The sequence below is a fragment of the Camelina sativa genome, chromosome 10, assembly GCF_000633955.1.
Source record: "Camelina sativa cultivar DH55 chromosome 10, Cs, whole genome shotgun sequence".
In the NCBI taxonomy this organism is placed as follows: Eukaryota; Viridiplantae; Streptophyta; class Magnoliopsida; order Brassicales; family Brassicaceae; genus Camelina; species Camelina sativa.
Genome location: NC_025694.1, coordinates 9,888,248 through 9,911,828, shown reverse-complemented (window position 1 = coordinate 9,911,828; position 23,581 = coordinate 9,888,248). Strand labels below are relative to the sequence as shown.

Here is a 23,581-nt window from a genome sequence, read left to right as displayed (position 1 = left end):
TAGCCTTTTGTGCTCTTTCTCTCTGGTTACGTCCTCTGGGGTTCAAAAGTCATTAGATCGATCCTACGCTTTCCACAAACCTCAGTCTCCGTTGACTACTGAGACTCGTCGACCTCTGATCCGCTTCTTTGCCTTGTACGGATCTACTTCCGATCTGTAAGAAGCTTAAATCTCCGGTTGTTTTTTCTTTTCTTGATCCATCCGTCGTAGATGCGTAATTGTTTGGATTTTGATAAGTTAATCTGTTTTTTTTTTTTTTTTTCTTATGCAGTGATGATGGCTGGAAGTGGTTTACATTTTGTGGTTCTGATACTCGCCGTAGCAATTTGCGGTGCTGCTTCTGTTTTCCAGCCGATCTCAGACTCTCACCGATCTGCGGCTGTGGATGTCTTCGTACCAGTCGATGGATCCTACAAAAGGTTGGTTTCTCTATATACTTAGTTAACATTGTTTTGATTTAGGTGTTTTTAATGACATTTCACTGATTACTACTTAGTTCATGAATTGTTTTGTGTGTGTTACCTATCTAAAAGTTTGAGTTTTTTCGTTTTCTTTAATCAGCTTAGAGGAGGCTTATGAAGCATTAAAGACTTTGGAGATACTTGGAATTGATAAAAAGTCTGATCTTAGCTCAAGGACTTGTGAGAATGTGGTTAAAGTTCTAGGATCGTCTTCTTCTACTCTAAAGGATGCATTCTATGCTTTAAGCGTTAATGGGATTCTAAAATGTAAAACTGGTGAAGCTGTTCTTCTTAAGGTAAACAATTGTCTCCCTCTCAGTATCACAAAGTCGTTTACCTTAAGTGGTTAAAGTATGCTCATTTTTTATTCCTCTTTTGAAGGACATTGTTTCTCAACTTCAAGCTGGTGTTAAAGGTGCAAAGTCATTGCTTGATTTCTACTATTCTGTCAGAGGTTTGGTTCTTGTTAAGGTAAATACGGATTAGACTTTTGATGGGCGTCTTGAGTGGGAGTAATTTTAAGAGAGTTTTGTTTGTTTTTGGCTCATTACATGGAAGTGTAAAAATAGTTTTGGGAATAGTTTTGTTTTATTCAACTCCATAGCTCTGGCTTTCTGCTTTTCCTTTTTACTGGCTTCAGGGTTTGACCTCGCCTTTCCGTAAATACAGGAGCAATTTTCTGGAACTGATCTAAGTATTGGAGATGCCGAAGCCATTTTCCGCTCCATCAAGGTTTTAACATTTCTAGCTCACCTTTTATTTTGTTGTTGTTGAACTATCAGATGTTACATTGTACATTTTGAACTATCAATTTTAGACTCTTGTAGAAGTGTAGATATTGTTGACATGTTACCGAAATTCAGTTACTGCATTATTCTACTTAGATTGTTTTCAGAGTAAAATTTGGCTGATATTGTGCATTTGTGTCAGACTCTTAGCCAGACTGATGGAAGATGGCGCTACAGCTCCAACAATCCCGAATCAAGCACCTTTGCTGCTGGTAAGTAGTACAAATCGGATTAGCCCTTCGTATTTCACAATGCTCAAACGATAATGACAAACCTTTTAGATTCTGCATCTCTTCTTTTCTTGCTTCAGCTTGTTCACTATTTTTGCTCCATTGTTATATCTTTCAATCTTCTGAACATAAGATTTTGTTTTCCTCAGACTTAGCCTTCGAAACGCTTGCTGGAGTGATTTCATTAGCACCTTCAGAGATTGATCAATCATTGGTAAGTGAGATCTTTGAGCCACTATAGTACTGATTTCCTGAGAATGTATTTTGATGAGACATCACAGTATCTTGGTTTAGTGTTGATCTGCTTTTGGTCTTGAACCCTTTTATTAACTAAAATAAGAATTGTGTTCTGATTATTATAAATTCCAAGTCCTAGCTACAGGGAATTGTGTTCTACAATTTTGTTTTGATAATTATAAAGAATAGTGTTTTTATAATTCTGCATGTCTGCCTGACTTCTTATTGGATTATGCTGGTGGTTTTTTTGAATTCCTTTTTGCTATTTTATCTGGTAGTTTGGGTGATTAATGTTGGTCATGTGATGATATCTTCATTCATGTTTGTCATCTTGTAGATCCAGACATTGAAGACTGGTATCCTGAAGCTGTTTGACAGTATCCAAAAATATGGTATGCAGAAAACGACTTGCTATCTTATGTATATGGCTATATGCATAAGAAATCTTTTCAGTCTCTTCATTTTTTCACCTGTTTGGTTTTGCGTTTATGGTGTTTAATTAATTTTTGGCATTTTAGATGATGGGACATTTTATTTCGATGAGAAGTCTGTCGATGCAAGTCAAAGCCCAATCTCAACTACTGCATCAGTAATTAAAGGGCTTACGTCATTTGCAGCTTCAGAATCTACAGGATTGAACGTATGTAATACTCACTCATATTTCTGTTTATCCTGTTCTGCCAGATGCGTTGATAATTCACATTCGTGTTCCCATTCTCTCATGCAGCTTCCAGGTGATAAGATAGTTGGTCTTGCCAAATTCCTTCTTGGTGTTGGAATTCCTGGTGATGCCAAGGATTTCTTCAATCAAATAGACGCACTAGCTTGTTTGGAAGACAACAGGTAAAGCTACTTTCATGCGATTTTCTGCATTTTCGTTTCAGTTGATTTCAGTACACATCGAAGACGGGATTTCAGTAACCTTGAATTGAGTGAGTGAAAGACATAAATTTTCAAGGATCAACTGTTACCTCTGTTCTTCTGTGTTAACAGTTGCTTTTGGTAGAGGAAAACTGTTTCGCTTTACATTGTCAAATTATTTGCATGTCTTGTAGTATCCCATCCTAGTTTTTTTAACAAAAGAAATACTGCAGAAAGATATCTGTAGGGACGAATAGAAGTTTAAAAGTTCGAAAACTCGTGAAATTTCATTTATTATACTCTCGCTGAAAATTCGTCATTCTATTTGAAGAATAATATGTTCTATGGTCACTCTCTATCATTTCAGGTTTTCTGTTCCACTCATCTTGTCTCTTCCATCTACCGTCATTTCATTGTCAAAGAAAGAACCTTTGAAGGTACCTTATCATAAACTGGCATGAAAATGTGACTGGCATAGTTTGGATTTTCTTTTTCTCTTTCCGTAATCTTATTTGTTTCCCCTCTTGGGTTCATACAACTCTCTTCAGAGTTCTGGGTGCTGTATTTTAGTAGGGAAGTCTTAACTTTGAACTCCCTGGCTTTGTTTACGTGTCCCTGTTGATTAGTGGTAGTTTAGTAGAGAAAGTCATAACTTTGGATTTACTGGCTATTATTATGTCTCCCTGCTGATTAGTTGTAGTTTAGTAGTGAAAGTCGTAACTTTGGATTTTCTGGTTACAACTTTGGGATTAGCTGATATTTGGTTTAGAGATGGCTCTGTCTCATAGCATTGCATATTCTTAGTAGAGGTCTCTCATCTATTTGATAATGACTAGACCCTTCGTCCATTAAGTTTTTTTTGGGTATATTATTCTAATATGTTAATCTTTATCTAATACTAGGTTAAAGTTAGCACTGTACTCGGTTCTACGGCACCAGCTCTTAGTGTGAAGCTCACACAAGCTATAAGTTCTAGATCAAAGGATTCTTCTGTAATTAATAACCAGGTAAAAGAGTGTAGCTTCTACTGTTTGAGCTCGCATTCGTAAATGTTCGGTTTTCTCTGTTTTGGGCCGGTTTACATGTTTCCATGACATTTTGGGAGTACAGGAGCTTAAGTTTGACGCTGACAGTGCAACATACTTCCTGGACTCTTTTCCCAAAAACTTTGATGTTGGAAAGTATACATTTATATTTGAGGTATTGCTCTTGTTAGTTTCTATTACACCCAAAGACCTCATATATATGTATATTGATAACATTCTAAGCTTCGTCTTCTGCAGATTGTTTTAGATGATTCAGCAAATGAAAAAGCATACATAACCGAAGCTCAAACAAAAGTGCCTATAGCCGCCACGGGAGTTATTAGCATTGAGAATGCTGAAATTGCTGTACTTGATAGTGACCTTGGGAGCGTTGAATCTCAGAAAAAGTATGTCACCTGTATTATTGTTTAACAACTTCCTTTTTGCATACTGTGATTGCTTGCTTAACCATTTTTCTTAGGATTTATATTCATCATTTTGTTTCCTGTTTCTCTTTGCAAATTTGTAGGCTAGATTTAACTAAAGACGGAGCAGTATCATTATCCGCAAACCACCTCCAAAAGCTACGCCTGTCATTCCAGTTAACTTCTCCACTTGGCCATGTATTTAAGCCACACCAGGTTTGTTCATTCCTGATCCCACTTATAAAAATTGTTTTGCACTGTTCGCTTTCTTGAATTGTTTACTTCCATGCAGGCATTTTTCAAGCTGAAACATGAGTCACAGGTCGAGCATATCTTTCTCGTGAAAACTTCTGCAAAGAAGTCTGAATTAGTTCTAGTTAAGTTCCTTATACTACTAGGTTTTGAATTTCTTTTGCATAGAATACTTATCTTCTTGTTTTTTGTTCTGTCTCGACTTATCTTCAATTTTGACGCCCAATACAATATTAATGATTAATGTTATTTTTTTTTCAGGATTTTCTTGGATTGGTTGAGAAGCTTTACTACCTCTCTGGTAAATATGAGATCCAACTAACCATTGGAGATGCTTCGATGGTAAGTACTGTTCTTTAAGTTCCAATGCAGTTGATTTATATATTTCGGGAATTTGTACAATGTTATTATCTTCCTTTCTCTTTTTTCCAGGAGAACTCTTTATTGAGTAATATTGGGCACATCGAATTAGACCTACCAGAGCGTCCAGAGAAGGCGCCTCGTCCTCCTGTACAATCTACTGAATCTCACTCGAGTTATGGACCAAAAGCTGAAATATCACACATCTTCAGGATTCCTGAAAAGCTTCCAGCAAAACAGCTCTCACTAGTTTTCTTGGGTCTTATAGTCCTCCCATTCATCGGTTTCCTGATTGGGGTTAGTCGCCCTTTGCTTGTAAATAGTATACGAAGAACATCATCACATTTGTTTCACTACTCATATAAACCTTTTATGTTTCAGCTTACACAGTTGGGAGCGAATATAAAGAGTTTCCCATCGTCGGCTGGTTCTGCAATACCCGCTCTACTTTTCCATGGCGGAATTGCAGCTGTTCTGCTTCTCTATGTGCTGTTCTGGTGGAAGGCAAGTCTTTTCATAACCCCCGATTCTTGTTTAGACTATTAAGGAGACCATCGCATATACAAGTACTAATCACAATATTGTTTTGTTTTGTTGCATTCTACAGTTGGATCTGTTCACGACACTAAAGGGAGTTTCCTTGTTGGGAGTGTTTCTGTTGTTCGTGGGACACCGAACTCTCTCTCAGCTCGCAGCAGCATCGAACAAGTTGAAATCTGCTTGAAGAGAAATTCACTATGACGGATCTTCTTTTTTGGTTTCTGCGTTTTCAGTTTTGTAGTAGTATTGCTTATATAGATTATGGGAATGGTGATTAGACAATTCGAAAAAATTTCAGAGTTTACTTGAACTCTCTCAGTTTAGTCTTAAAAAGTTATCAAGAGAGTCTCTTTCCGTAGCCTTTTCGTTGAACCAAATCAAACGAGATCATAATTATTAAGGTCATCATTTAGATCAATTGAGTTTCGTAATTATTAACACTATTACTGTTAGTTGGAAAGTTAAAAAGTCTTTTTACTAAATTAAAGAAATAGTAGGCAGCAGAAATATTGAAACTTAAACGGATTTTCATTGTATATATATTTTTCTCTTTTTTTTTATGAATAAAAGAAACTGGTCAACGACAAGGAAAGAGTACTATTTGGTAATTGACCTTTAACATGGCATCGTTACAACTTACACAACTTTTACAATTCTTTTTTTTTTTTGTTTTTTTAACAACTGCAAATTTTATTAACTTGAAAAAGGTTGATACATACAGACAGATACGGAATTAAATGAGAAATGAGGAAATTCAGAAAAGAGAAAAAAAAAATACTACTTAAAAGAAAAGCACGTAGACGTAGTTGTCATTTGTAAGATAATAATTATATTTGTTCGTCTGAAATTTTTGTAAGAAGAACATATCTGTCTCTGTCTCTGTCTCTCTCTCTCTCTCTCTCTCTCTCTCCTCTCCTGCCCTCTCTCCCTTGGTAAGAACGTCCAATCCAATCTCTATATCTTCTTTTGTTCCAAATACCGTACATTTTTTTTTCGTTTCTGATCGTTCTTTATCGCTCTTTCTGTATCCAATCGAGTTTGAGTTTCATTCTCTGTGTAAGTCGAATTTTTCCTGTCGGTCATGTTTTCGTCGTTGAAATGGTATTTGCAGCAATGGATTTAAGATTGGATTTTTTTCTTTTCTTTTTGGTCTCCTTAATTTTTGAATTTTCGATTTATGGGAACATGAATCATTGCTGATGATGATCTACAATTGGTATTTCTGCGGTCGTGGCTTTCCCAAAATGTTTGGTTTTGGATTTTGCAAAGCAGAGTTTTGATCTCTTTAGGCTTTTTTACATTTAAATGGATGAAAGTTTTGATTTTTCCTAACGTTATTGTGCGTTTTCTTTGTTCTGCGTGTAGGATTCTGTTTGATGATTGCTAGCTTTTTATAAGAGCAATGAGTTATTCTGGAGCCGGACTCGGAAAGCCTGGCTCAGGTAAACCATTTTTATTCTAAGGAAGATTTATCTTCCTTTGTGTGTTCATATATATATAGTCCATATGATGTTTTTACTTCTGGCGTGGAATTCACAAATGAGTTGGTGGTTCACAGGTAAAAGGAGAATAAGGGATCTTTTAACTCAATCTGATAACCGAGTATGCGCTGATTGTGGCGCTCCAGATCCTAAGTGGGCGTAAGTTTATGCGATTCTTTAATGTTTTATTTGAGTAAACATTGTATGCTTCTCTTGCAGTTTGATTACTGTTATGTTTTGTTTTCCTGCCATAGCTTTTCTTGTTTCCCTACTTGTGTTTGTTCCGTTTTTTTAGTATACCCACAATCTTTTAGTTGTTTAATCAAGGCATTGGTGGCTTATTACAGGTCAGCTAATATCGGAGTGTTTATATGCTTAAAATGTTGTGGTGTGCACAGAAGCCTTGGCACTCATATCTCAAAGGTTATGTCTCTTTGCTTCTCCTTTTACTTTTTGTTTATCTTTGGTGAAAATTTGCATTAAAGATGGCTTACAGAATCTTTTGCAAGTGTATTGATAGTTTTCAACTTTCCAGGTCTTATCCGTGACATTGGATGAATGGTCAGATGAAGAAGTCGATTCTATGATTGAAATTGGAGGAAATGCCTCTGCAAACTCAATTTACGAGGCGTTTATACCTGAAGGAAGCTCTAAACCTGGACCTGATGCTAGTCATGACCAACGTATGAGGTTCATTAGGTAGGTTGCGAAAACCCGATAAATAGTGTATATACACCTTCATTGTGAAATATTCATCTTCAAGTCTTTATTCAGGTCGAAATATGAGCACCAAGAGTTTCTAAAACCAAGCTTGCGGATCACATCCGGGAAGGCCTCTAGTACAAAGAGTTCAGCATATCTTTCATCAAGTCTATCTAAAAAGATTGTTGATAGCTTTCGCACAAATTCATCATCGCAACAGCCGGTAAAGCTTCTTTATTTTTCATCTTACTGTTAGAATCAAGTGGAGCAAACTCTTTGAACTTGCATATTGCTAAGTCTTCTGATTTCATAGTGTTTAAACACATTTCGTCCCTCTGTTGTAAATTTAAACAATGACAGCAACTTGAAGGCATGGTTGAGTTTATTGGATTGTTGAAGGTGACTATTAAAAAGGGTACTAATTTAGCCATCCGAGATATGATGTCAAGTGATCCCTATGTTGTCTTGACTCTAGGACAACAGGTAATTAACTGAATGCTTTCATATCTTGAAATATGTTCTTACCATTGCTTATGTGATCATTATTGTCAACTCATTTCTCTGATCTTTATCATCATATTACCAGAAGGCTCAATCTACTGTAGTGAAGAGCAACTTAAACCCGGTCTGGAATGAGGAACTCATGCTCTCTGTTCCTCATAACTATGGCTCAGTGAAATTGGTAAAAAGCTTGGTCTAAACTTTCAAGAATCTGTAAACAGAAGATTTTTCTCTTACGGGTCTTTTTTGTCTTACTTTCTGACATTTGCAGCAAGTGTTTGATTATGACACATTTTCTGCTGATGACATAATGGGAGAAGCTGAGATTGATATCCAACCTCTGATTACTTCTGCAATGGCTTTTGGAGACCCTGAGATGTTTGGAGATATGCAGATTGGGAAATGGCTGAAATCGCACGACAATGCTCTTATAGAAGATAGCATCATTAACATTGCAGATGGGAAAGTGAAACAGGAGGTTCAAATCAAGCTTCAGAATGTTGAATCTGGTGACTTAGAACTAGAACTGGAATGGCTGCCTCTTGACCAATAAATAATCAACTATGTAATAGGGTCATATTATATACATATTAAACAAACCTTCTTATTGTATTCATTCATTACAACTTTTTTCCCTTTGTTCTTGTTTGAAATTTTGAAACTTTGATCTTTAAAACTCTCTTTGATATTTTTGTTGTAATTTTCTTTTTACAGATTAGACTTTTTTGTATAACTCAAACATGTGTTTTGATTCAACTGAATTAAAAGTTATCATTTGAAACCTAAGATAATACGCTTATAGGTTACTAAATCAGGTTTCATACCCAATTTCAACATTTCATCATGAGATCTCATAGCTTTCTTCATTTCCTTCACACGACACAACCCTTGAATCATAATCGTAAAACTCTTGCTGTTCACTGAATTCATCTCTTTCATGTACTCAAACACTCCAACTGCTTCTTCCACCATCTCTCTTTGTCTCATCATAAGCCGATCAAGAACCGCATTATAAGCATTCACATCCAAACTTCCTTTCATCTTTTTAATCTTTTCATGAAGTACCATGGCTTTCTCTAAGTTTCCACTTCTGCAGTAACGATCCATCAATATTCCGCATGAAAAGGAATCGAAATAAACCTCCATTTCAAGAACAGAATCAAGAAGCTTCTCTGCGCGTTTCCATCTTCTTTCTCTACATAGAGATGCTAAAACTTCTGATAACTTGTGCGTACAAGGAATGAAACCTCGCTTTATAACATCTACAAGCAATTCCTGTTCTTCCTCTGGCATATGATCATCTCGGCAAAGAGCATTAGCGAATTCGTTATAACAACTCTCATCAAATACTGTAATACCTTTCCGACAAATCAATCGATATACATCAACAGCTTCTTTTGTTCTCCCTTTTCTAGACAGTGCCTTTAACATACAACCGTATGTCCCATCTCGCAACCTCACTGTTTCACCATTGCAGGCTTTACGGAAAAGCATCTCAGAGGCAAACGTTTTCCCCATATCGCAAAGTCTTTCAATGATTTGATCATTCACGGTCGCATCATCTAAAGCAAGATATTTTTTCTCCACCATCAATCCAAGAACCTTATCGATCAACTCTGCATCTCCCAATCTACAAACATCATCCAATACGCAACAGTAAGAAGAGAAACTCAACTCTAGTTTCTTATCATCCATCACATGAATTACATTAAACACTGCATCAAACTCTCCAGTCCTGCTATAACATTCCACAAGATTAGTGTAAATCTTGCAGCTTTCAACACCTGTTTCCATCAATTTAACAACACTCTTTGATCTCCCTTGTTCACACAAAATCTGAGCAACCAAATCCCAAGTTAACCCATCTGAGACAACCCGGTTTCGAACCATGGCACTATACAAACACAAAGCCACTCTAAACTGACCTTCTTTAACCAGAGAATCAAGAAGAGAGTTATAAGCAATTTGACAAGGTGAAAGTCTCAATCTTCTCATAAAACCAAACACTTCCAAGCCATTTTGGTAACAACCCTTCAAGGCATAACACTCAAGAACTAAACTAAGCGAGACAGAGAGTGAAACTTCACCTTCAAACCACCGTTGCATCGATCCAACAACTAAAGACACAGAATTGGTTTCAACCACAGGACGCAACAGCGTTTCTGCTCGTTCCAAGAGACCTGATTCGGCAGCAACCTCGATTACTCGACACTGCGACCTAATATCCGGTTCAAACCGGAGATGGGTTTTGGCAAAATCGAAGAAATCAAGAGTGGTTTTAGGGCATTTCCGAGTTTCACGGAGGATCTGGAGAAATATCGGCGGTGTAAGTGTTGACCTAGGGAGCTTTGATTTAACATACTGAAGATGAGTGATCCAGTTACGACGTTGTAAGAGAATTGAAGAGATCTCAGTAGCTACTCGGGACAGATTCAGTTGAGTTTTCCAATCAGAAGCAGAGGATGTCGATGGAGTGGCTGAAGTCGAGAACCGTTTAATGAATCCAACGCTTGTGTGAATAATAATCATTTAGGTGCTTCACTTTCGTTTGTACCAAATCAAAAACTCAAGTCTTTTTTTCTTAACAAACCCCAAAATCTATTCTTTAAACTCAAATCTCAAAGGGTTTAACACAGCCTTGGCCTTTTGTTGTTCTGTTCTTGACTAACTTAACTGTGTAAAGATTAAAACTTGCCTGAATCTTCTCCATGATGAGTGAGTCATGATCCTCTGCTGGTAAGTGCACAGGGGCTCAGGTGTGCCGCATGCTCTTCATTATTCTTTTTAGATCTTCTTCTCAAATCAGTCAACGTCGCCATCAGTTTCCTAAAAGAGTAGCCAAACGCTGCGTATAAGTCTCAATTTCATGGTACGTGTCTTGTCTTCATTGGCTGCAATGATTCATCATCACCCCTCCCTTCATAAACCTCACTTCTTCTTCTTCTTCTTTGGCTTCGCAATCCGATTCTAAAGTCAGCTGCTTTGTTTATTCAGTTTCTTCTCTCAATAAAGCTTTATCATCAAGGTACATTTTTTTTTTGATTCCTTACTTGTTTTTCATCGCATACAATCAAATTCATATTCTTTTTCCTTGAATTTGTAAATCAGACAAAGTTTGGGAATTATGCAAATGTCTCCTCTTGATCTCCTTCATATTTGGTTGGACACGATTTAAGATCGAATATTTTGTCAAATTGTCTATTGTGTAATCATGTTGGTCCGGAAATTTTATAGTATAAACAAAACCACAACTTCTAAGATTCCAAACAAAACATAACAGAGCAGTTCTGTTTCTGCAGAATCTCTGATTGGGAGGGCTCTTCCTTCAACTAGAAGGGTCCAAAGATGGCGGAATCAGAAGAGAATAGCGTTTTGTTTCCCATTTTCATTTTGACAATGATGGCAATTCCATTGGTGCCTTATACATTTGTGAAGCTGAGCCGCGCTTTTTCGAAGAAACAAAGGAGCATACATTGTCAATGCCTTGAGTGTGACCGTTCAGGGAAGTACAAGAGATCCATGTCTCAAAGGGTTAGTTTTTCTTTTCTTTTCATCCACTAACTTTTTTTAACAATGATTAGTGTAACTTATGACCTTACTATGTCTTTAAATTGTTGGTTTTATCTTATGCAGATCTCTAGCTTCACTTCATGTAGCAACTTGACAGTTGTGCTACTCTGGTTTGTAATGATCTTCTTGATCTTTTACACTAAGAACATGAGCCGTGAGGTAATAATAACTAATAATTCTCTCTTCAAGCTAAATCATACATTGCTTATGGTTGAGAATTTCATTTGCTTATCTTGTGTAAATTTTACAGAGTCAACTCTTTGAGCCATTCGGGATACTCGGTTTGGAACCTGGTGCTTCTGATTCAGCAATCAAGAAAGCATATAGAAGACTCTCTATTCAATACCATCCTGATAAAAATCCAGACCCAGGTTGAAAAATGCTTACTGGTCCTCGTCCTTTATTTCTTCCCTTTTGATTCATTGTTCTATGTGCTTATAGCTTATTTGTGTGTTGTAAATGTACAGAGGCCAATAAATATTTTGTGGAGTCCATAGCTAAAGCTTACCAAGCTTTAACTGATCCGTTATCCCGTGAAAACTTTGAGAAGTATGGTCATCCTGATGGCAGACAGGTACTGAAGATATAACCTCCATTGCGTTTCTTTTCACTATTAGATGTTGAAATAGTGTGTTTTCCTCAAACGAAACCACAACTTCTAATATTCTAATTATAAACATGAATGGAGAGTAAGGTTTTTGTTTGATGCAGGGTTATACAATGGGAATGGCTCTACCTGAATTTATTTTAAACATGAATGGAGAATCTGGTGGGGTTTTATTGCTGTGTACAGTTGGTTTATGTATTCTCTTGCCACTGGTGATCGCCTCAATCTATCTCTGGAGATCATCAAAGTATACTGGGAGTCACGTTAAGCTTCAAACTCGTCAAGCATATTTCGAGTCTTTGAAATCCTCTTTAACCCCAAAAAAAGTTTTGGAAGTTTTCATCAAAGCAGCTGAGTATGCAGAGATTCCTGTTCGTAAAACGGATGATGAACCTCTGCAGAAACTCTTTACGTCTGTCAAAACCGAGCTAAATCTGGATCCTAAGAAGATGAAGCAAGATGAAGCTAAGTTTTGGAAACAGAATCCTGCAACTGTCAAGGTTGGTTCTTTTAACACATTATAACGCTAAGTGCTGAACACCGTTTGGAAAATGCTAACTTGTTTCCTATTGTTTTCTTCTCTGTAACAGACTGAGCTTTTGATACAGAAACAGTTAACTCGTGAATCAACAGTTCTGTCTCAGACTCTGCAAAATGATTTCAGGCGTGTGCTAGAGTTTGCGCCTCGCCTACTTGAAGATTTAATGAAGGTCTTGCTTGCTTATATCCCCTATTTTTTGCTTAACACATTGTAACTGATAAATTAAAGCTTAGTACCAAGTTGATGATGACTTGAAACTCTTATATCAATCCTTTCACATAAGAAGCTAAAAAGCTTTCGTTTGATGTTCTTAAACATAGGAAATTTAAAAATGCAGAAATTTATGATATTGTGAGTTTCTTGCAGATGGCGGTTATACCCCGCAATGAACAAGGGCGTGGATGGTTAAGTCCTGCACTCGGAGTAATGGAGCTATCTCAATGCATTGTTCAGGTTTTAAGTTTTTTCCAACTTTATTCTTGCCCAAAAATTTAAGAAGTTTTAGTCCACTCAATGTTGTTTGATTGCAGGCTGTTCCTCTTAGTGCAAGGAAGTCATCTTCAGAAAGCATTGCTCCTTTCTTGCAACTCCCTCATGTCAACGACTCTATCGCTAAATCATTAGCGTTGAAGGTTAAATCATTCCGAGAGTTTCAAGAACTCAGCTTGGAAGAACGTTCTAAACTGTTCAGAGAGGTTGGCTTGTCAGAAACTGATGTTCAAGACATAGAGAAAGTGTTAGAAATGATACCGTCTCTCAAAATCAACGTCATTTGCAAAACAGAAGGTGAAGAAGGTATTCAGGAAGGCGACATTATGACAGTTCAAGCTTGGATCACTCTAAAACGTCCCAATGGACTCATAGGAACTATTCCTCACTCGCCTTACTTTCCTTTCCACAAAGAGGAAAACCTTTGGGTTCTTCTTGCGGACGCAAACAATGTCTGGTTCTTTCAGAAGGTTAATTTCATGGATGAAGCTGGAGCTATAGCCGCTGCTTCGAATGCTATTACTGAGACAATGGAACCATTAGGAGCAAGCGTTCAGGAAATAAATGATGCAGTTAAAGAAGCTGTTGAGAAGGTCAAAAGTGGGTCAAGATTGGTAATGGGGAGAATCTTAGCACCTGGAGAAGGTACTTATAACTTGACTTGCTTCTGCGTGAGCGATACTTGGATCGGTTGTGACCAAAAGACATCACTGAAAGTCGAGGTTTTGAAAAGAACCCGTAACTTGGAGGGTGAGAATGCAGAAGACATGGAGGAGGAGGAGGAGGACGATGAGATCGAAGAGGAGGATTATGAAAGTGAATACAGTGAGGATGAAGAAGATAAGAAGAGAGGGTCAAAGAAGAAAGTAAACAAGAAGGATTCGAGTTCTGAAGAGTCAGGATCAGATGAAGAGTGAAACTACAATTGAGGAGTAATTATGATTTGAAATACAATAGGTTCTCTCTTCAGTGCTTACACAGTCATACTCAATTCAAAAGACTTTTACAGTATTTGTTCTTTTGCTGAGGTTTATACTCTTTTTAGTTGACTCTTAAATTTATATCTTGTTTTCACTCTTCAAAGCTCTTAAACCTCAAAAGTTCAAAATCTTTCTTGTCAGAAACCCAAGCTCAGTACCAGAATGCTTTTTTGAGGAACTTTGGCCGTCGATATCTTTTCCTTACATGATCCAACGGTGGATACGATCTCAAAAGCTCATGACGCAAACACTTTTAAGTCAAGAAGAGTCTAAATAATCTAAAGAGGGTTCCCTAGAAATTCCAATCTGCCCTTGATTCATACGCAAAAGTTCTTCTTCTTCTTCTTCTTCTTCTTCTTCTTCCTTNAAGGTCAAAAGTGGGTCAAGATTGGTAATGGGGAGAATCTTAGCACCTGGAGAAGGTACTTATAACTTGACTTGCTTCTGCGTGAGCGATACTTGGATCGGTTGTGACCAAAAGACATCACTGAAAGTCGAGGTTTTGAAAAGAACCCGTAACTTGGAGGGTGAGAATGCAGAAGACATGGAGGAGGAGGAGGAGGACGATGAGATCGAAGAGGAGGATTATGAAAGTGAATACAGTGAGGATGAAGAAGATAAGAAGAGAGGGTCAAAGAAGAAAGTAAACAAGAAGGATTCGAGTTCTGAAGAGTCAGGATCAGATGAAGAGTGAAACTACAATTGAGGAGTAATTATGATTTGAAATACAATAGGTTCTCTCTTCAGTGCTTACACAGTCATACTCAATTCAAAAGACTTTTACAGTATTTGTTCTTTTGCTGAGGTTTATACTCTTTTTAGTTGACTCTTAAATTTATATCTTGTTTTCACTCTTCAAAGCTCTTAAACCTCAAAAGTTCAAAATCTTTCTTGTCAGAAACCCAAGCTCAGTACCAGAATGCTTTTTTGAGGAACTTTGGCCGTCGATATCTTTTCCTTACATGATCCAACGGTGGATACGATCTCAAAAGCTCATGACGCAAACACTTTTAAGTCAAGAAGAGTCTAAATAATCTAAAGAGGGTTCCCTAGAAATTCCAATCTGCCCTTGATTCATACGCAAAAGTTCTTCTTCTTCTTCTTCTTCTTCTTCTTCTTCCTTCTCTTCACTGAGATCCTCACCATCTTGGTTTGCTTCCTTATCTGACAACATTTTGGATTTACTCTCAATCTCATTATCAACCTTATCTTCGTCGCTGCTTACGCCGCCTTCACCTTCACTTAGCTCATTTAGCTGTTTTGCCTTAACCTTAACGNGAACCCGTAACTTGGAGGGTGAGAATGCAGAAGACATGGAGGAGGAGGAGGAGGACGATGAGATCGAAGAGGAGGATTATGAAAGTGAATACAGTGAGGATGAAGAAGATAAGAAGAGAGGGTCAAAGAAGAAAGTAAACAAGAAGGATTCGAGTTCTGAAGAGTCAGGATCAGATGAAGAGTGAAACTACAATTGAGGAGTAATTATGATTTGAAATACAATAGGTTCTCTCTTCAGTGCTTACACAGTCATACTCAATTCAAAAGACTTTTACAGTATTTGTTCTTTTGCTGAGGTTTATACTCTTTTTAGTTGACTCTTAAATTTATATCTTGTTTTCACTCTTCAAAGCTCTTAAACCTCAAAAGTTCAAAATCTTTCTTGTCAGAAACCCAAGCTCAGTACCAGAATGCTTTTTTGAGGAACTTTGGCCGTCGATATCTTTTCCTTACATGATCCAACGGTGGATACGATCTCAAAAGCTCATGACGCAAACACTTTTAAGTCAAGAAGAGTCTAAATAATCTAAAGAGGGTTCCCTAGAAATTCCAATCTGCCCTTGATTCATACGCAAAAGTTCTTCTTCTTCTTCTTCTTCTTCTTCTTCTTCCTTCTCTTCACTGAGATCCTCACCATCTTGGTTTGCTTCCTTATCTGACAACATTTTGGATTTACTCTCAATCTCATTATCAACCTTATCTTCGTCGCTGCTTACGCCGCCTTCACCTTCACTTAGCTCATTTAGCTGTTTTGCCTTAACCTTAACGCGTCTTCCTTTGATGTATCTGAACTCCCATTGTGGTGGAGGATATTTCTTCATTAGTTTCTCGTACTTATCCTCCATCCCTAACTTCACAAACACTTTTCCAACCATAGACACAATGGCAACGTTTGGTTTCACTCCAAGTTCCTCCATGTCAGCAAAGACCTAAGAAACATTCAATTAAGTTTCAGGAATCAACTTGTATAAAAAGAATATGTCTACTGGCTGCCAATACTAAGTTAAGTAAGAAGGATTATTACTTTACCTCGAAGAGCTTTTGGTGCATATCTCTCTTGTAATATATAGAGATCATTTTGTTGAAGAACTTTCTTGGAGTTCAATTAAGTTTCAGGAATCAACTTGTATAAAAAGAATATGTCTACTGGCTGCCAATACTAAGTTAAGTAAGAAGGATTATTACTTTACCTCGAAGAGCTTTTGGTGCATATCTCTCTTGTAATATATAGAGATCATTTTGTTGAAGAACTTTCTTGGAGTTCAATTAAGTTTCAGGAATCAACTTGTATAAAAAGAATATGTCTACTGGCTGCCAATACTAAGTTAAGTAAGAAGGATTATTACTTTACCTCGAAGAGCTTTTGGTGCATATCTCTCTTGTAATATATAGAGATCATTTTGTTGAAGAACTTTCTTGGAGTTCAATTAAGTTTCAGGAATCAACTTGTATAAAAAGAATATGTCTACTGGCTGCCAATACTAAGTTAAGTAAGAAGGATTATTACTTTACCTCGAAGAGCTTTTGGTGCATATCTCTCTTGTAATATATAGAGATCATTTTGTTGAAGAACTTTCTTGGAGTTCCTTCTAAATGTTCCATAAACAATTTGTTCCACAACTCCTCAGCTTCGTCAAGTCGATTATCTTCTGCTAATGCATTGAGTAATGAGAAGTAAGTTCCCATTGTTCTTCCTTGGCCTTTACTCAGCATCCATTTCGTCACCTACCAAAATCAAAAAACTTATTCTACATTCATCTCACACTGAGAAAGAAAGAAATTATCAGCTCCTCTTGCTAGAATAAAATACCTGAATAATCTTCTTCCACTCTTTTTCATCTTCAAGTATAACTAATGCCTTCTTAACTATAACAAGAGGGAACTCTAATTCCCAAGCAATGAAGGAATCAAGAGCGCCATAAACTTCTTCTTTAACATTCGACAATCCTTTTATCTATAAGATAAATAAGATACAACATCTCAGTAACAGATATGAGACAAGGATAACGAATTAACTACAGATCCATTAAACATATAAAGAAGAGAATGATGAAAGGGTAAAAAAGAGAGAGAGGGCATTACACAATCAATCATTTTAGCAGCCTTGGAGATACTTCCAATCCTCTTCCTTGTTTTCCAAACTCGAGGAGACCGAGGTCTTGGACCTCTCGCTGCACAAATCTGAAGATTTATTCAATTTCAACAATAAATAGAGCTGAGAAAAATGTATGACAAAGAAGCTTTTTTTTAAGTAGAGAACTCTTGAAGAAGAAGTACAAACCACAACATTGTTAGGCCTTTTGGAGAAGAGCTTGGTTGATTCCTTTGTTTGAAGAAGATAAGGTAATGAATATCTCAAGCAAAGCATCCTGAGTAATCAATTTAGAAAAGACGACGAACCCAAAATCCTAAAGCTTCGTCCTTTTCAGCTCACAATTCATAAACACTGCATTTTACACTAGAAATGAAATCAACCACAGAAGATAACTTGTGAAGTCAAATTCCAATTGGGTATGTATACTCTGAGAATCGGAACACGTACTGTTCAGCTTACCTCTGTATTCTTCACAGTTAGGCAAAAAGGTAAGATTTTTTATTCTTCCTCTGCTTCTTCTCTCTTACTCTCTCTGATATTTGCGCTTCTCTCTGTTCGTCGTCGTCGTCCTCCGCCAAGTTCCTTCCTTTCTCATTCTCTCATCCAAAACATACAAAACGCTGCGTTTAACGTATAAAAACAAGGCCCATTATTAACCCAAAAGTTTAAAAACAGGCCCATTAACTTCATAATAACTTCGTTCGTTGTCTCTCTCTTTCCCCATTTCAGCGATTCTGAGGTCTATCTCTCTCCCTCTCAGGTGTGATTTGCTCAAATCAAAAGGTAATTTTACTCATTTTGTTCTTCGATTAGGGTTTTGTTTTATTTCGAGTTGTTGTTTTGTGAACCCTTTCTGTTGGTGACATCAAGTGGTTCTCCTCCTGTCTTGTTAAATTGGGGAGGAATTGATCATCTTCTTTAACTCCTGACGCTGATTGAGATCCGTAGTTTCAGATTACAATGACTTGTGACTTGTTTGTTCCATTCTCTTGCTCCTTCAACATAAAGGTTTATAAAATTGAGGATTTTGCTCGGTTCTGCTGTTACATCCTTGTGGGTTTTTAGCATAGAGGTGAAAGATCTGATTTTTACAAGCGATTCTGTTTTTTTTTTTTTTTTTTTTAATTTCTTCTTTCTATGACAGAAGTAAACGACGATGCATCCTCCACTTACACCACATAGACATCCAATGTGTCTGGAGGTGAGTTTTACAGCATTTGTTCTCTCACTTTCAATTTATATTTTACTTTGTACAATTTACTTGATTTCTGAATCATGTTCGTTGTGATTTCGCTTACCTCTATGTGATTGCGTCTTTGAGAAGTGTTTTAATTTGTGCATGAGAATGCAAAAGATAGATTTTGTAAATAGATGTAATGTTGGTGATAAACTCATAGCTCTAACTTTAGTAAACCTTTGCGAATTTGAGTGGCAAAGATCAAACCTTTCAGAAGAAATCAGTTTGATCTCTTTTTGTTGTTTGTTCTTACTAATTCTTCTGTATGTCACTCACATGTTTGCCAGATAATTGAGGAGTTTCAAAAGTGTCATACAGATCATCCGATTGGAAAGTTTTTTGGAGATTGTACACAGCTTAAAGTAAAGCTTGATCGATGTTTTCGCCAAGAGGCAAGTTTCTAATAGCCAACAAGACAAACGTTTCAGCTGAAAGTTTTCCCTCTTTTTTTTTGGGTGGATTACATTGTCTTAACTAGATATATTTTTGCAGAAAGCTGTAAAGCGAAAGGTAAATTTTGAACAAAGCAAGAAGCTTCAAGAAAGACTGAAAGCTATAAGGAAAGAAGAAACTGCAGAGACTTGAGCATTGCTTGATACTAATACCATATAAGTGCTTGTCAATTTCGAAAGAATACGTCTCTAAATCGATCCATGAAGAGGAGTCTGATACACTTATGTCTCGTAGATGAGTGAATAACATGGTACTATACATGTATTGATTAGGGGCTTAGCGTTTGAAATAAGGCCATTATTATTGGAGTACAAGACTCTTATTAGCTTGCCCTGCAACGAACATGTTCTTACACAGTTTACTTTATTTATGTATTACAAGTAAGCTACACAATTACATTTCATTGTGGCTACGAAATAGTTCTGTATGTTCAACTTCTAAAGTTCCCCAACATTTGGGTTTGTTTTGAAACGTACTTTTCAATCTTCTGTTTGATCTCCATGTCCGTTCAGGGATTGTTGACTCGGGTATAACACGTCTCGAAACTGAGAAAATATCTTCTGATACTCAAAACTTTCACCTTCCATTTACTTGCAATCCAAGAAATAGCGAACAAGAAACAACCTCGGATTGAAGGTTTGAGTTCAACGAAATTTGATGCAAATTGCTAAAATGTTATAAACGTTATTACAAACAAGAAAAAAAAAAAAAAAAAAAACATGTTTTGCAGTTTTGCTTTCAGTTTGTGTATGCAAGTAAATTAGTATATAAATACAAAAGATCGCTCATGATTCAATCCACTATGTTTGGTGGCACGTGGTCTCGAACAATTCAGAGAATTTTTTTTCTTCCAGAAGTCATCAGAAGAAGGAGCCAACCATTTGACTGATCGAATTATTTCACAAGTACCAAGAAAGAAACAAATTGGTTTTTAAAAATAATACTAGTAGTAATAGGAATAAACAACAATGGAACATTGTTTGATGCAAATATTTGCATCGGGAATTTTTTTTTGCATGTGATAGAGGAAGTCACCACGTATGAGCCGACAAGGTTTCAGGGTAACGGTTAATCTGCTGGATCTTATTCCAATCATCACATGCTTTGTTTTTCTTTTCTCTATTTATTGTCTATGATTTGTTGGACCAATTCAAGACCAGAAGCACCTCCACATTCTCATTCTCACCTTAGGTCAATGAATGTATTCAGAAAATTATAATGAACCAATGAGTTTAAAGTTAAGTGTGAACGAGCCAAAATCCGCAACTTATGAGAAGCTGATTTTGCGGGTTAACTCAAATTAGGATTTTGGTAGACTTAATTTGCTCACTTTCGGATTGGTAAGACCAAAACCACTTCCAAAATACTAGTATTTTCAGAATATTATGTATGATTAGTAGTAAATTATGCGAAGTATGCATGGTCCCGGATAGAGAAACACTCCGAGGGGATCGTCTATTATGTATATATATATATATATATATATATATGAACATCTAATAGATAACAAACATATTTATAATGGATGGACCAACTAATTTTGACAGGCCTTGTTCAAATGATTGAAATTAATTAGATGTCATATTTTCAATGCATATATCTTTTTTTCTTTTCTTAATCTTTTGTTTGTTTTGCGGGTTCAGTTAACTTACCTGAAAGGCTGCAAATATCGTAATTTCTATGGACAAAATCCATACTTAATTAAACCCTTAAACCAAAAAAAAAAAAAAAAGAAGAAGAAGAAAGAAGAAGACAAAATCCATGACTTTTCTTTTTTTTTTCTTTGAATTTTCATGCCAGCTAGAATTTTAATGATAATCACTAGACACTCACTCGTCATGTCGTACCATAACAGTGGAGTGGATAATTGCATCTTGAAAATACCAAGAGTTCACAATCTAACCACCAAAATGCTATCTTGTAGATATCTCCTGATATCAAGTTTTTTATGTTTCAAGTTTTAATTGGAGATATTTCGTGTAAAACTACGTGTGCGGCCATGATATTAACATTGTTCTTACTATTGTTTATTAATAATTCATATATTATATTCAATCTGTGTATATTACTGAACCAAGTATCCCCCTTATGACCAAGGCACGTTTCCGATGTGTATGGGTCACTTCTTATTTCTTTCAGTTTTTTTTTTTAAAGTTCACACCGAATTTGCCAAAACCATCGAATACTATTAAGTATTAATTGGCTACATTTTACTAACAATTACGATATCGTACGATGTTCTCTACATTCTTGGTGGTGATATGATTTAGTAGCTGGTTATATATATTGAACGACGTGACAAGAAACGCACAACTGGGAGATTCCATTTATACTTGAACAGTTGAACATATATAATTAATTACGAGTGCTATTTTCCATTTCTAAGGATATGGTAATAAGTTCCATTACTAGTGCTATTTTTTTTCCATTTCTATGAAGTATTAGATTTGATTAGATTGATTTATATCAAATCGTCGGATTTTTTTTCTTCAAACTCAAAACCAAATCATGGGTTAAGCCGACAAAAATAAATGTAGTTGACAAGGAAATCATGGGTTATTTGACCAGAGAAATAAAGACGTAAATATTGTTGAAACCACTATTTTTTGGATTATAATTTTATGTTAAGAAAATGCTTTGATTTGTTCATTTGGTTCTCGTTCCTCCAAGTCTCTTCATTCTAGTCCTCAATGTGCTCACAACATTTATAATAAATATAAAAGAAATGTTAGAATGGTAACCTTTAAGGAACAAGTCCATTTTTCAGTCTATCGTTATTTCAAGAAATTGTGACTAAAGATTTTCTTAACGTCGGATATCACTAAATATAGACATGGATAAACTAATAATTCATACTTGTATCACCATTGTGTCAGTCTGAGTTCTTATTACAAACAGGTGTATGAGATTTACAAATGATAAAATAAAATTATATATATAGTATGTACACATCATAGAAAATAAAATAAAAATACGTATACATTATAGTGATAGTTAGATATAAAATCATATATACTTTAAAAAAATTATGTAGAAAATTTGATTTATATAATTTTTTGAATAATTAAGAGGTTCTGAAAACAATAATCTCTATTAAGGATGATATTTTTAGAGATGAGTGATGATGAATAGTTGAGCTACCATGCAAATATATACTTATTTAATATTAAAAGTGGTAGAGCCTACATGCAAGATTCTTTGCGTTACATCAACATTATCATTGCGAACGATTGGACTGGTTTATCAATTTGATTTCCGACAACTCATTTTCCTTCAACCACATTTATATAAACTTAACAGAAAAAAATATATATATATATATATATATATATATATATTGAGAAAAAGTAGTTGCAAAGTCAACAGTTTTTTGGTATTCTAAAATTAAAGATTGATTTCTACTAGAACAAGGTCATGTTGCTTTTCTTGCGTACGTACGTCTTTAGATGTGAAAATATATAACACATCTTTCTTAGGCTTAGTTTACCGTATTGTTGTCGAAGTTTGCGATTTATATATGCAATTTAGTTAGGCTCTATATTTACAAGCAAGCTGAGTAAATCTTTCAAACTTTTCATCATAATATCAAAGTAAAAGTAAAACAATCTTTTTTACCATAGAGGAGTTTTTTTTTTATTAAGTTAACAATCTTGGACCAAAATCCAACCTATTTTGAGAATTTTGAAAATTTGTTAGAAATATCATTTTTGGATATCCTTTTTAAAAAAGATCATTTTTTTGAACAATTTCATTTTTATTATCTTTTACACAATTATAATATATTAAATTATGAAATATAAATATTTTATTAATTAAGGTATCCACAAAATCAAAACATAACTCATAATCGTAGTGACAATTAGTCAAATTTGCATATAATTTTTCTTAACTAACTGTTATATATACGTACGTATTTCTTATATATTTCTTATATATTTCTTATTACTGTATAGTATTATATTAAAAACGAACTTACTCACAGCAAAAACTAAATGCAAAACAAATGAATACACGTGTGAAAACCAGGATATATATAAATTTTCATCTAATAGGAAAAAGGGATGAATAGAGATTTATGGTCCAACCTTTGTGATAGTTAACGAGTTGTAAGGGCATCGTGGGAGTTGCTCCAGAAGAGAATTGCTTAGAAAATAATATATAATAGTAAAAGAGAAAAAAAATAAGAAAACTGATACTTAAGTTGCTCTGGCAAAAATCAATCATTTTAATAAATAGACAGGTGTCGTTTTTCTATTGGCTACTAAAAATAAAATATAATAAAAATATATATATGATTAAAGTATATTTTTTTATTCTTTTAAAGAAACGTTACAGTGTTCCTGCAGTAAAGATGGTCGAAGGGTCAATTATAATTGATTACACGGTGGTCAACGTATTTATATTTCGCAAGGTCCATTTTTGCCAAGCATGTTTTACAGTCGAACATTTAAAAAAAAAAAAAAAAAAA

The 23,581-nt window shown here is 35.6% G+C and overlaps 6 protein-coding genes across 18 annotated transcripts; 4 read left to right on the top strand and 2 right to left on the bottom strand.

Moving 5' to 3' along the window:
- On the top strand, nt 25-5,537 carry LOC104718219 (dolichyl-diphosphooligosaccharide--protein glycosyltransferase subunit 2). 2 transcript variants are annotated; one of them, XM_010435927.2, is made up of 20 exons: nt 25-156; nt 272-419; nt 562-757; nt 843-932; nt 1,131-1,193; nt 1,392-1,461; nt 1,629-1,693; nt 2,054-2,108; nt 2,235-2,356; nt 2,444-2,559; nt 2,945-3,014; nt 3,480-3,584; nt 3,688-3,777; nt 3,861-4,009; nt 4,132-4,243; nt 4,320-4,403; nt 4,541-4,621; nt 4,712-4,936; nt 5,021-5,143; nt 5,247-5,537. In XM_010435927.2, the coding sequence occupies exons 2-20, from the start codon at nt 274-276 to the stop codon at nt 5,361-5,363; spliced, it is 2,079 nt and encodes a 692-aa protein (XP_010434229.1). In that variant the 5' UTR covers nt 25-156; nt 272-273; the 3' UTR covers nt 5,364-5,537. The 2 variants fall into 2 exon arrangements, with proteins under 2 accessions (XP_010434229.1, XP_010434230.1); XM_010435928.2 differs by having other exon boundaries at nt 85-176.
- LOC104718217 (ADP-ribosylation factor GTPase-activating protein AGD12) lies at nt 6,060-8,543 on the top strand. 4 transcript variants are annotated; one of them, XM_010435926.2, is made up of 9 exons: nt 6,060-6,111; nt 6,545-6,621; nt 6,738-6,819; nt 7,008-7,083; nt 7,196-7,359; nt 7,435-7,585; nt 7,723-7,845; nt 7,952-8,044; nt 8,135-8,543. In XM_010435926.2, exons 2-9 carry the CDS (start codon nt 6,582-6,584, stop codon nt 8,414-8,416), a joined length of 1,011 nt encoding a protein of 336 aa, XP_010434228.1. In that variant the 5' UTR covers nt 6,060-6,111; nt 6,545-6,581; the 3' UTR covers nt 8,417-8,543. The 4 variants fall into 4 exon arrangements, with proteins under 4 accessions (XP_010434228.1, XP_010434225.1, XP_010434226.1 ...); XM_010435923.2 differs by having other exon boundaries at nt 6,061-6,111; nt 7,949-8,044; XM_010435924.2 differs by lacking the exon at nt 6,060-6,111 and adding an exon at nt 6,133-6,235 and having other exon boundaries at nt 7,949-8,044.
- LOC104718216 (pentatricopeptide repeat-containing protein At4g21170) lies at nt 8,615-10,662 on the bottom strand. The gene has a single exon (XM_010435922.2). It carries the CDS (start codon nt 10,390-10,392, stop codon nt 8,635-8,637), a length of 1,758 nt encoding a protein of 585 aa, XP_010434224.1. The 5' UTR covers nt 10,393-10,662; the 3' UTR covers nt 8,615-8,634.
- Nucleotides 10,786-15,673, top strand: LOC104718214 (dnaJ protein ERDJ2B-like). Of its 2 annotated transcripts, none has more exons than XM_010435913.2 (10): nt 10,786-10,888; nt 11,163-11,394; nt 11,497-11,592; nt 11,684-11,804; nt 11,901-12,007; nt 12,145-12,540; nt 12,631-12,750; nt 12,948-13,034; nt 13,112-13,864; nt 15,391-15,673. In XM_010435913.2, exons 2-10 carry the CDS (start codon nt 11,209-11,211, stop codon nt 15,511-15,513), a joined length of 1,989 nt encoding a protein of 662 aa, XP_010434215.1. In that variant the 5' UTR covers nt 10,786-10,888; nt 11,163-11,208; the 3' UTR covers nt 15,514-15,673. The 2 variants fall into 2 exon arrangements, with proteins under 2 accessions (XP_010434215.1, XP_010434216.1); XM_010435914.2 differs by lacking the exon at nt 15,391-15,673 and adding an exon at nt 14,421-14,904 and having other exon boundaries at nt 10,787-10,888; nt 13,112-13,663.
- Nucleotides 13,985-18,002, bottom strand: LOC104718215 (pentatricopeptide repeat-containing protein At4g21190). Of its 5 annotated transcripts, none has more exons than XM_010435918.2 (7): nt 17,883-18,002; nt 17,610-17,786; nt 17,411-17,509; nt 17,139-17,282; nt 16,841-17,053; nt 15,883-16,257; nt 13,985-14,356 (listed from the first exon to the last, which is right to left on the bottom strand). In XM_010435918.2, the coding sequence occupies exons 2-7, from the start codon at nt 17,694-17,696 to the stop codon at nt 14,309-14,311; spliced, it is 966 nt and encodes a 321-aa protein (XP_010434220.1). In that variant the 5' UTR covers nt 17,697-17,786; nt 17,883-18,002; the 3' UTR covers nt 13,985-14,308. The 5 variants fall into 5 exon arrangements, with proteins under 5 accessions (XP_010434220.1, XP_010434221.1, XP_010434218.1 ...); XM_010435919.2 differs by lacking the exon at nt 13,985-14,356 and adding an exon at nt 14,742-15,320 and having other exon boundaries at nt 16,090-16,257; XM_010435916.2 differs by lacking the exon at nt 13,985-14,356 and having other exon boundaries at nt 15,511-16,257.
- On the top strand, nt 18,132-19,590 carry LOC104718212 (COX assembly mitochondrial protein 2 homolog). Of its 4 annotated transcripts, none has more exons than XM_010435910.1 (5): nt 18,132-18,206; nt 18,432-18,495; nt 18,568-18,624; nt 18,948-19,052; nt 19,153-19,590. In XM_010435910.1, the coding sequence occupies exons 3-5, from the start codon at nt 18,580-18,582 to the stop codon at nt 19,243-19,245; spliced, it is 243 nt and encodes an 80-aa protein (XP_010434212.1). In that variant the 5' UTR covers nt 18,132-18,206; nt 18,432-18,495; nt 18,568-18,579; the 3' UTR covers nt 19,246-19,590. The 4 variants fall into 4 exon arrangements, with proteins under 4 accessions (XP_010434212.1, XP_010434211.1, XP_010434213.1 ...); XM_010435911.2 differs by having other exon boundaries at nt 18,141-18,206; nt 18,378-18,495; XM_010435912.2 differs by having other exon boundaries at nt 18,141-18,206; nt 18,372-18,495.

Coding starts and splice junctions, on each gene's coding strand:
- LOC104718219 (XM_010435927.2), top strand. CDS start 274: ATGATGGCTGGAAGTGGTTTACATTTTGTGGTTCTGATACTCGCCGTA. Junction 758..842: donor GTGAAGCTGTTCTTCTTAAG/GTAAACAATTGT, acceptor CCTCTTTTGAAG/GACATTGTTTCTCAACTTCA. Junction 1,462..1,628: donor ATCAAGCACCTTTGCTGCTG/GTAAGTAGTACA, acceptor TGTTTTCCTCAG/ACTTAGCCTTCGAAACGCTT.
- LOC104718214 (XM_010435913.2), top strand. CDS start 11,209: ATGGCGGAATCAGAAGAGAATAGCGTTTTGTTTCCCATTTTCATTTTG. Junction 12,541..12,630: donor AGAATCCTGCAACTGTCAAG/GTTGGTTCTTTT, acceptor TCTCTGTAACAG/ACTGAGCTTTTGATACAGAA. Junction 13,035..13,111: donor TATCTCAATGCATTGTTCAG/GTTTTAAGTTTT, acceptor GTTTGATTGCAG/GCTGTTCCTCTTAGTGCAAG.
- LOC104718216 (XM_010435922.2), bottom strand. CDS start 10,392: ATGATTATTATTCACACAAGCGTTGGATTCATTAAACGGTTCTCGACT.
- LOC104718215 (XM_010435918.2), bottom strand. CDS start 17,696: ATGCTTTGCTTGAGATATTCATTACCTTATCTTCTTCAAACAAAGGAA. Junction 16,258..16,840: donor TGCACCAAAAGCTCTTCGAG/GTAAAGTAATAA, acceptor AATGTTTCTTAG/GTCTTTGCTGACATGGAGGA. Junction 14,357..15,882: donor TGCGTATGAATCAAGGGCAG/ATTGGAATTTCT, acceptor AATCAAGGGCAG/ATTGGAATTTCTAGGGAACC.
- LOC104718212 (XM_010435910.1), top strand. CDS start 18,580: ATGCATCCTCCACTTACACCACATAGACATCCAATGTGTCTGGAG. Junction 18,625..18,947: donor GACATCCAATGTGTCTGGAG/GTGAGTTTTACA, acceptor CATGTTTGCCAG/ATAATTGAGGAGTTTCAAAA. Junction 19,053..19,152: donor ATCGATGTTTTCGCCAAGAG/GCAAGTTTCTAA, acceptor ATATTTTTGCAG/AAAGCTGTAAAGCGAAAGGT.
- LOC104718217 (XM_010435923.2), top strand. CDS start 6,582: ATGAGTTATTCTGGAGCCGGACTCGGAAAGCCTGGCTCAG. Junction 7,586..7,722: donor ATTCATCATCGCAACAGCCG/GTAAAGCTTCTT, acceptor AAACAATGACAG/CAACTTGAAGGCATGGTTGA. Junction 7,846..7,948: donor TCTTGACTCTAGGACAACAG/GTAATTAACTGA, acceptor TCATATTACCAG/AAGGCTCAATCTACTGTAGT.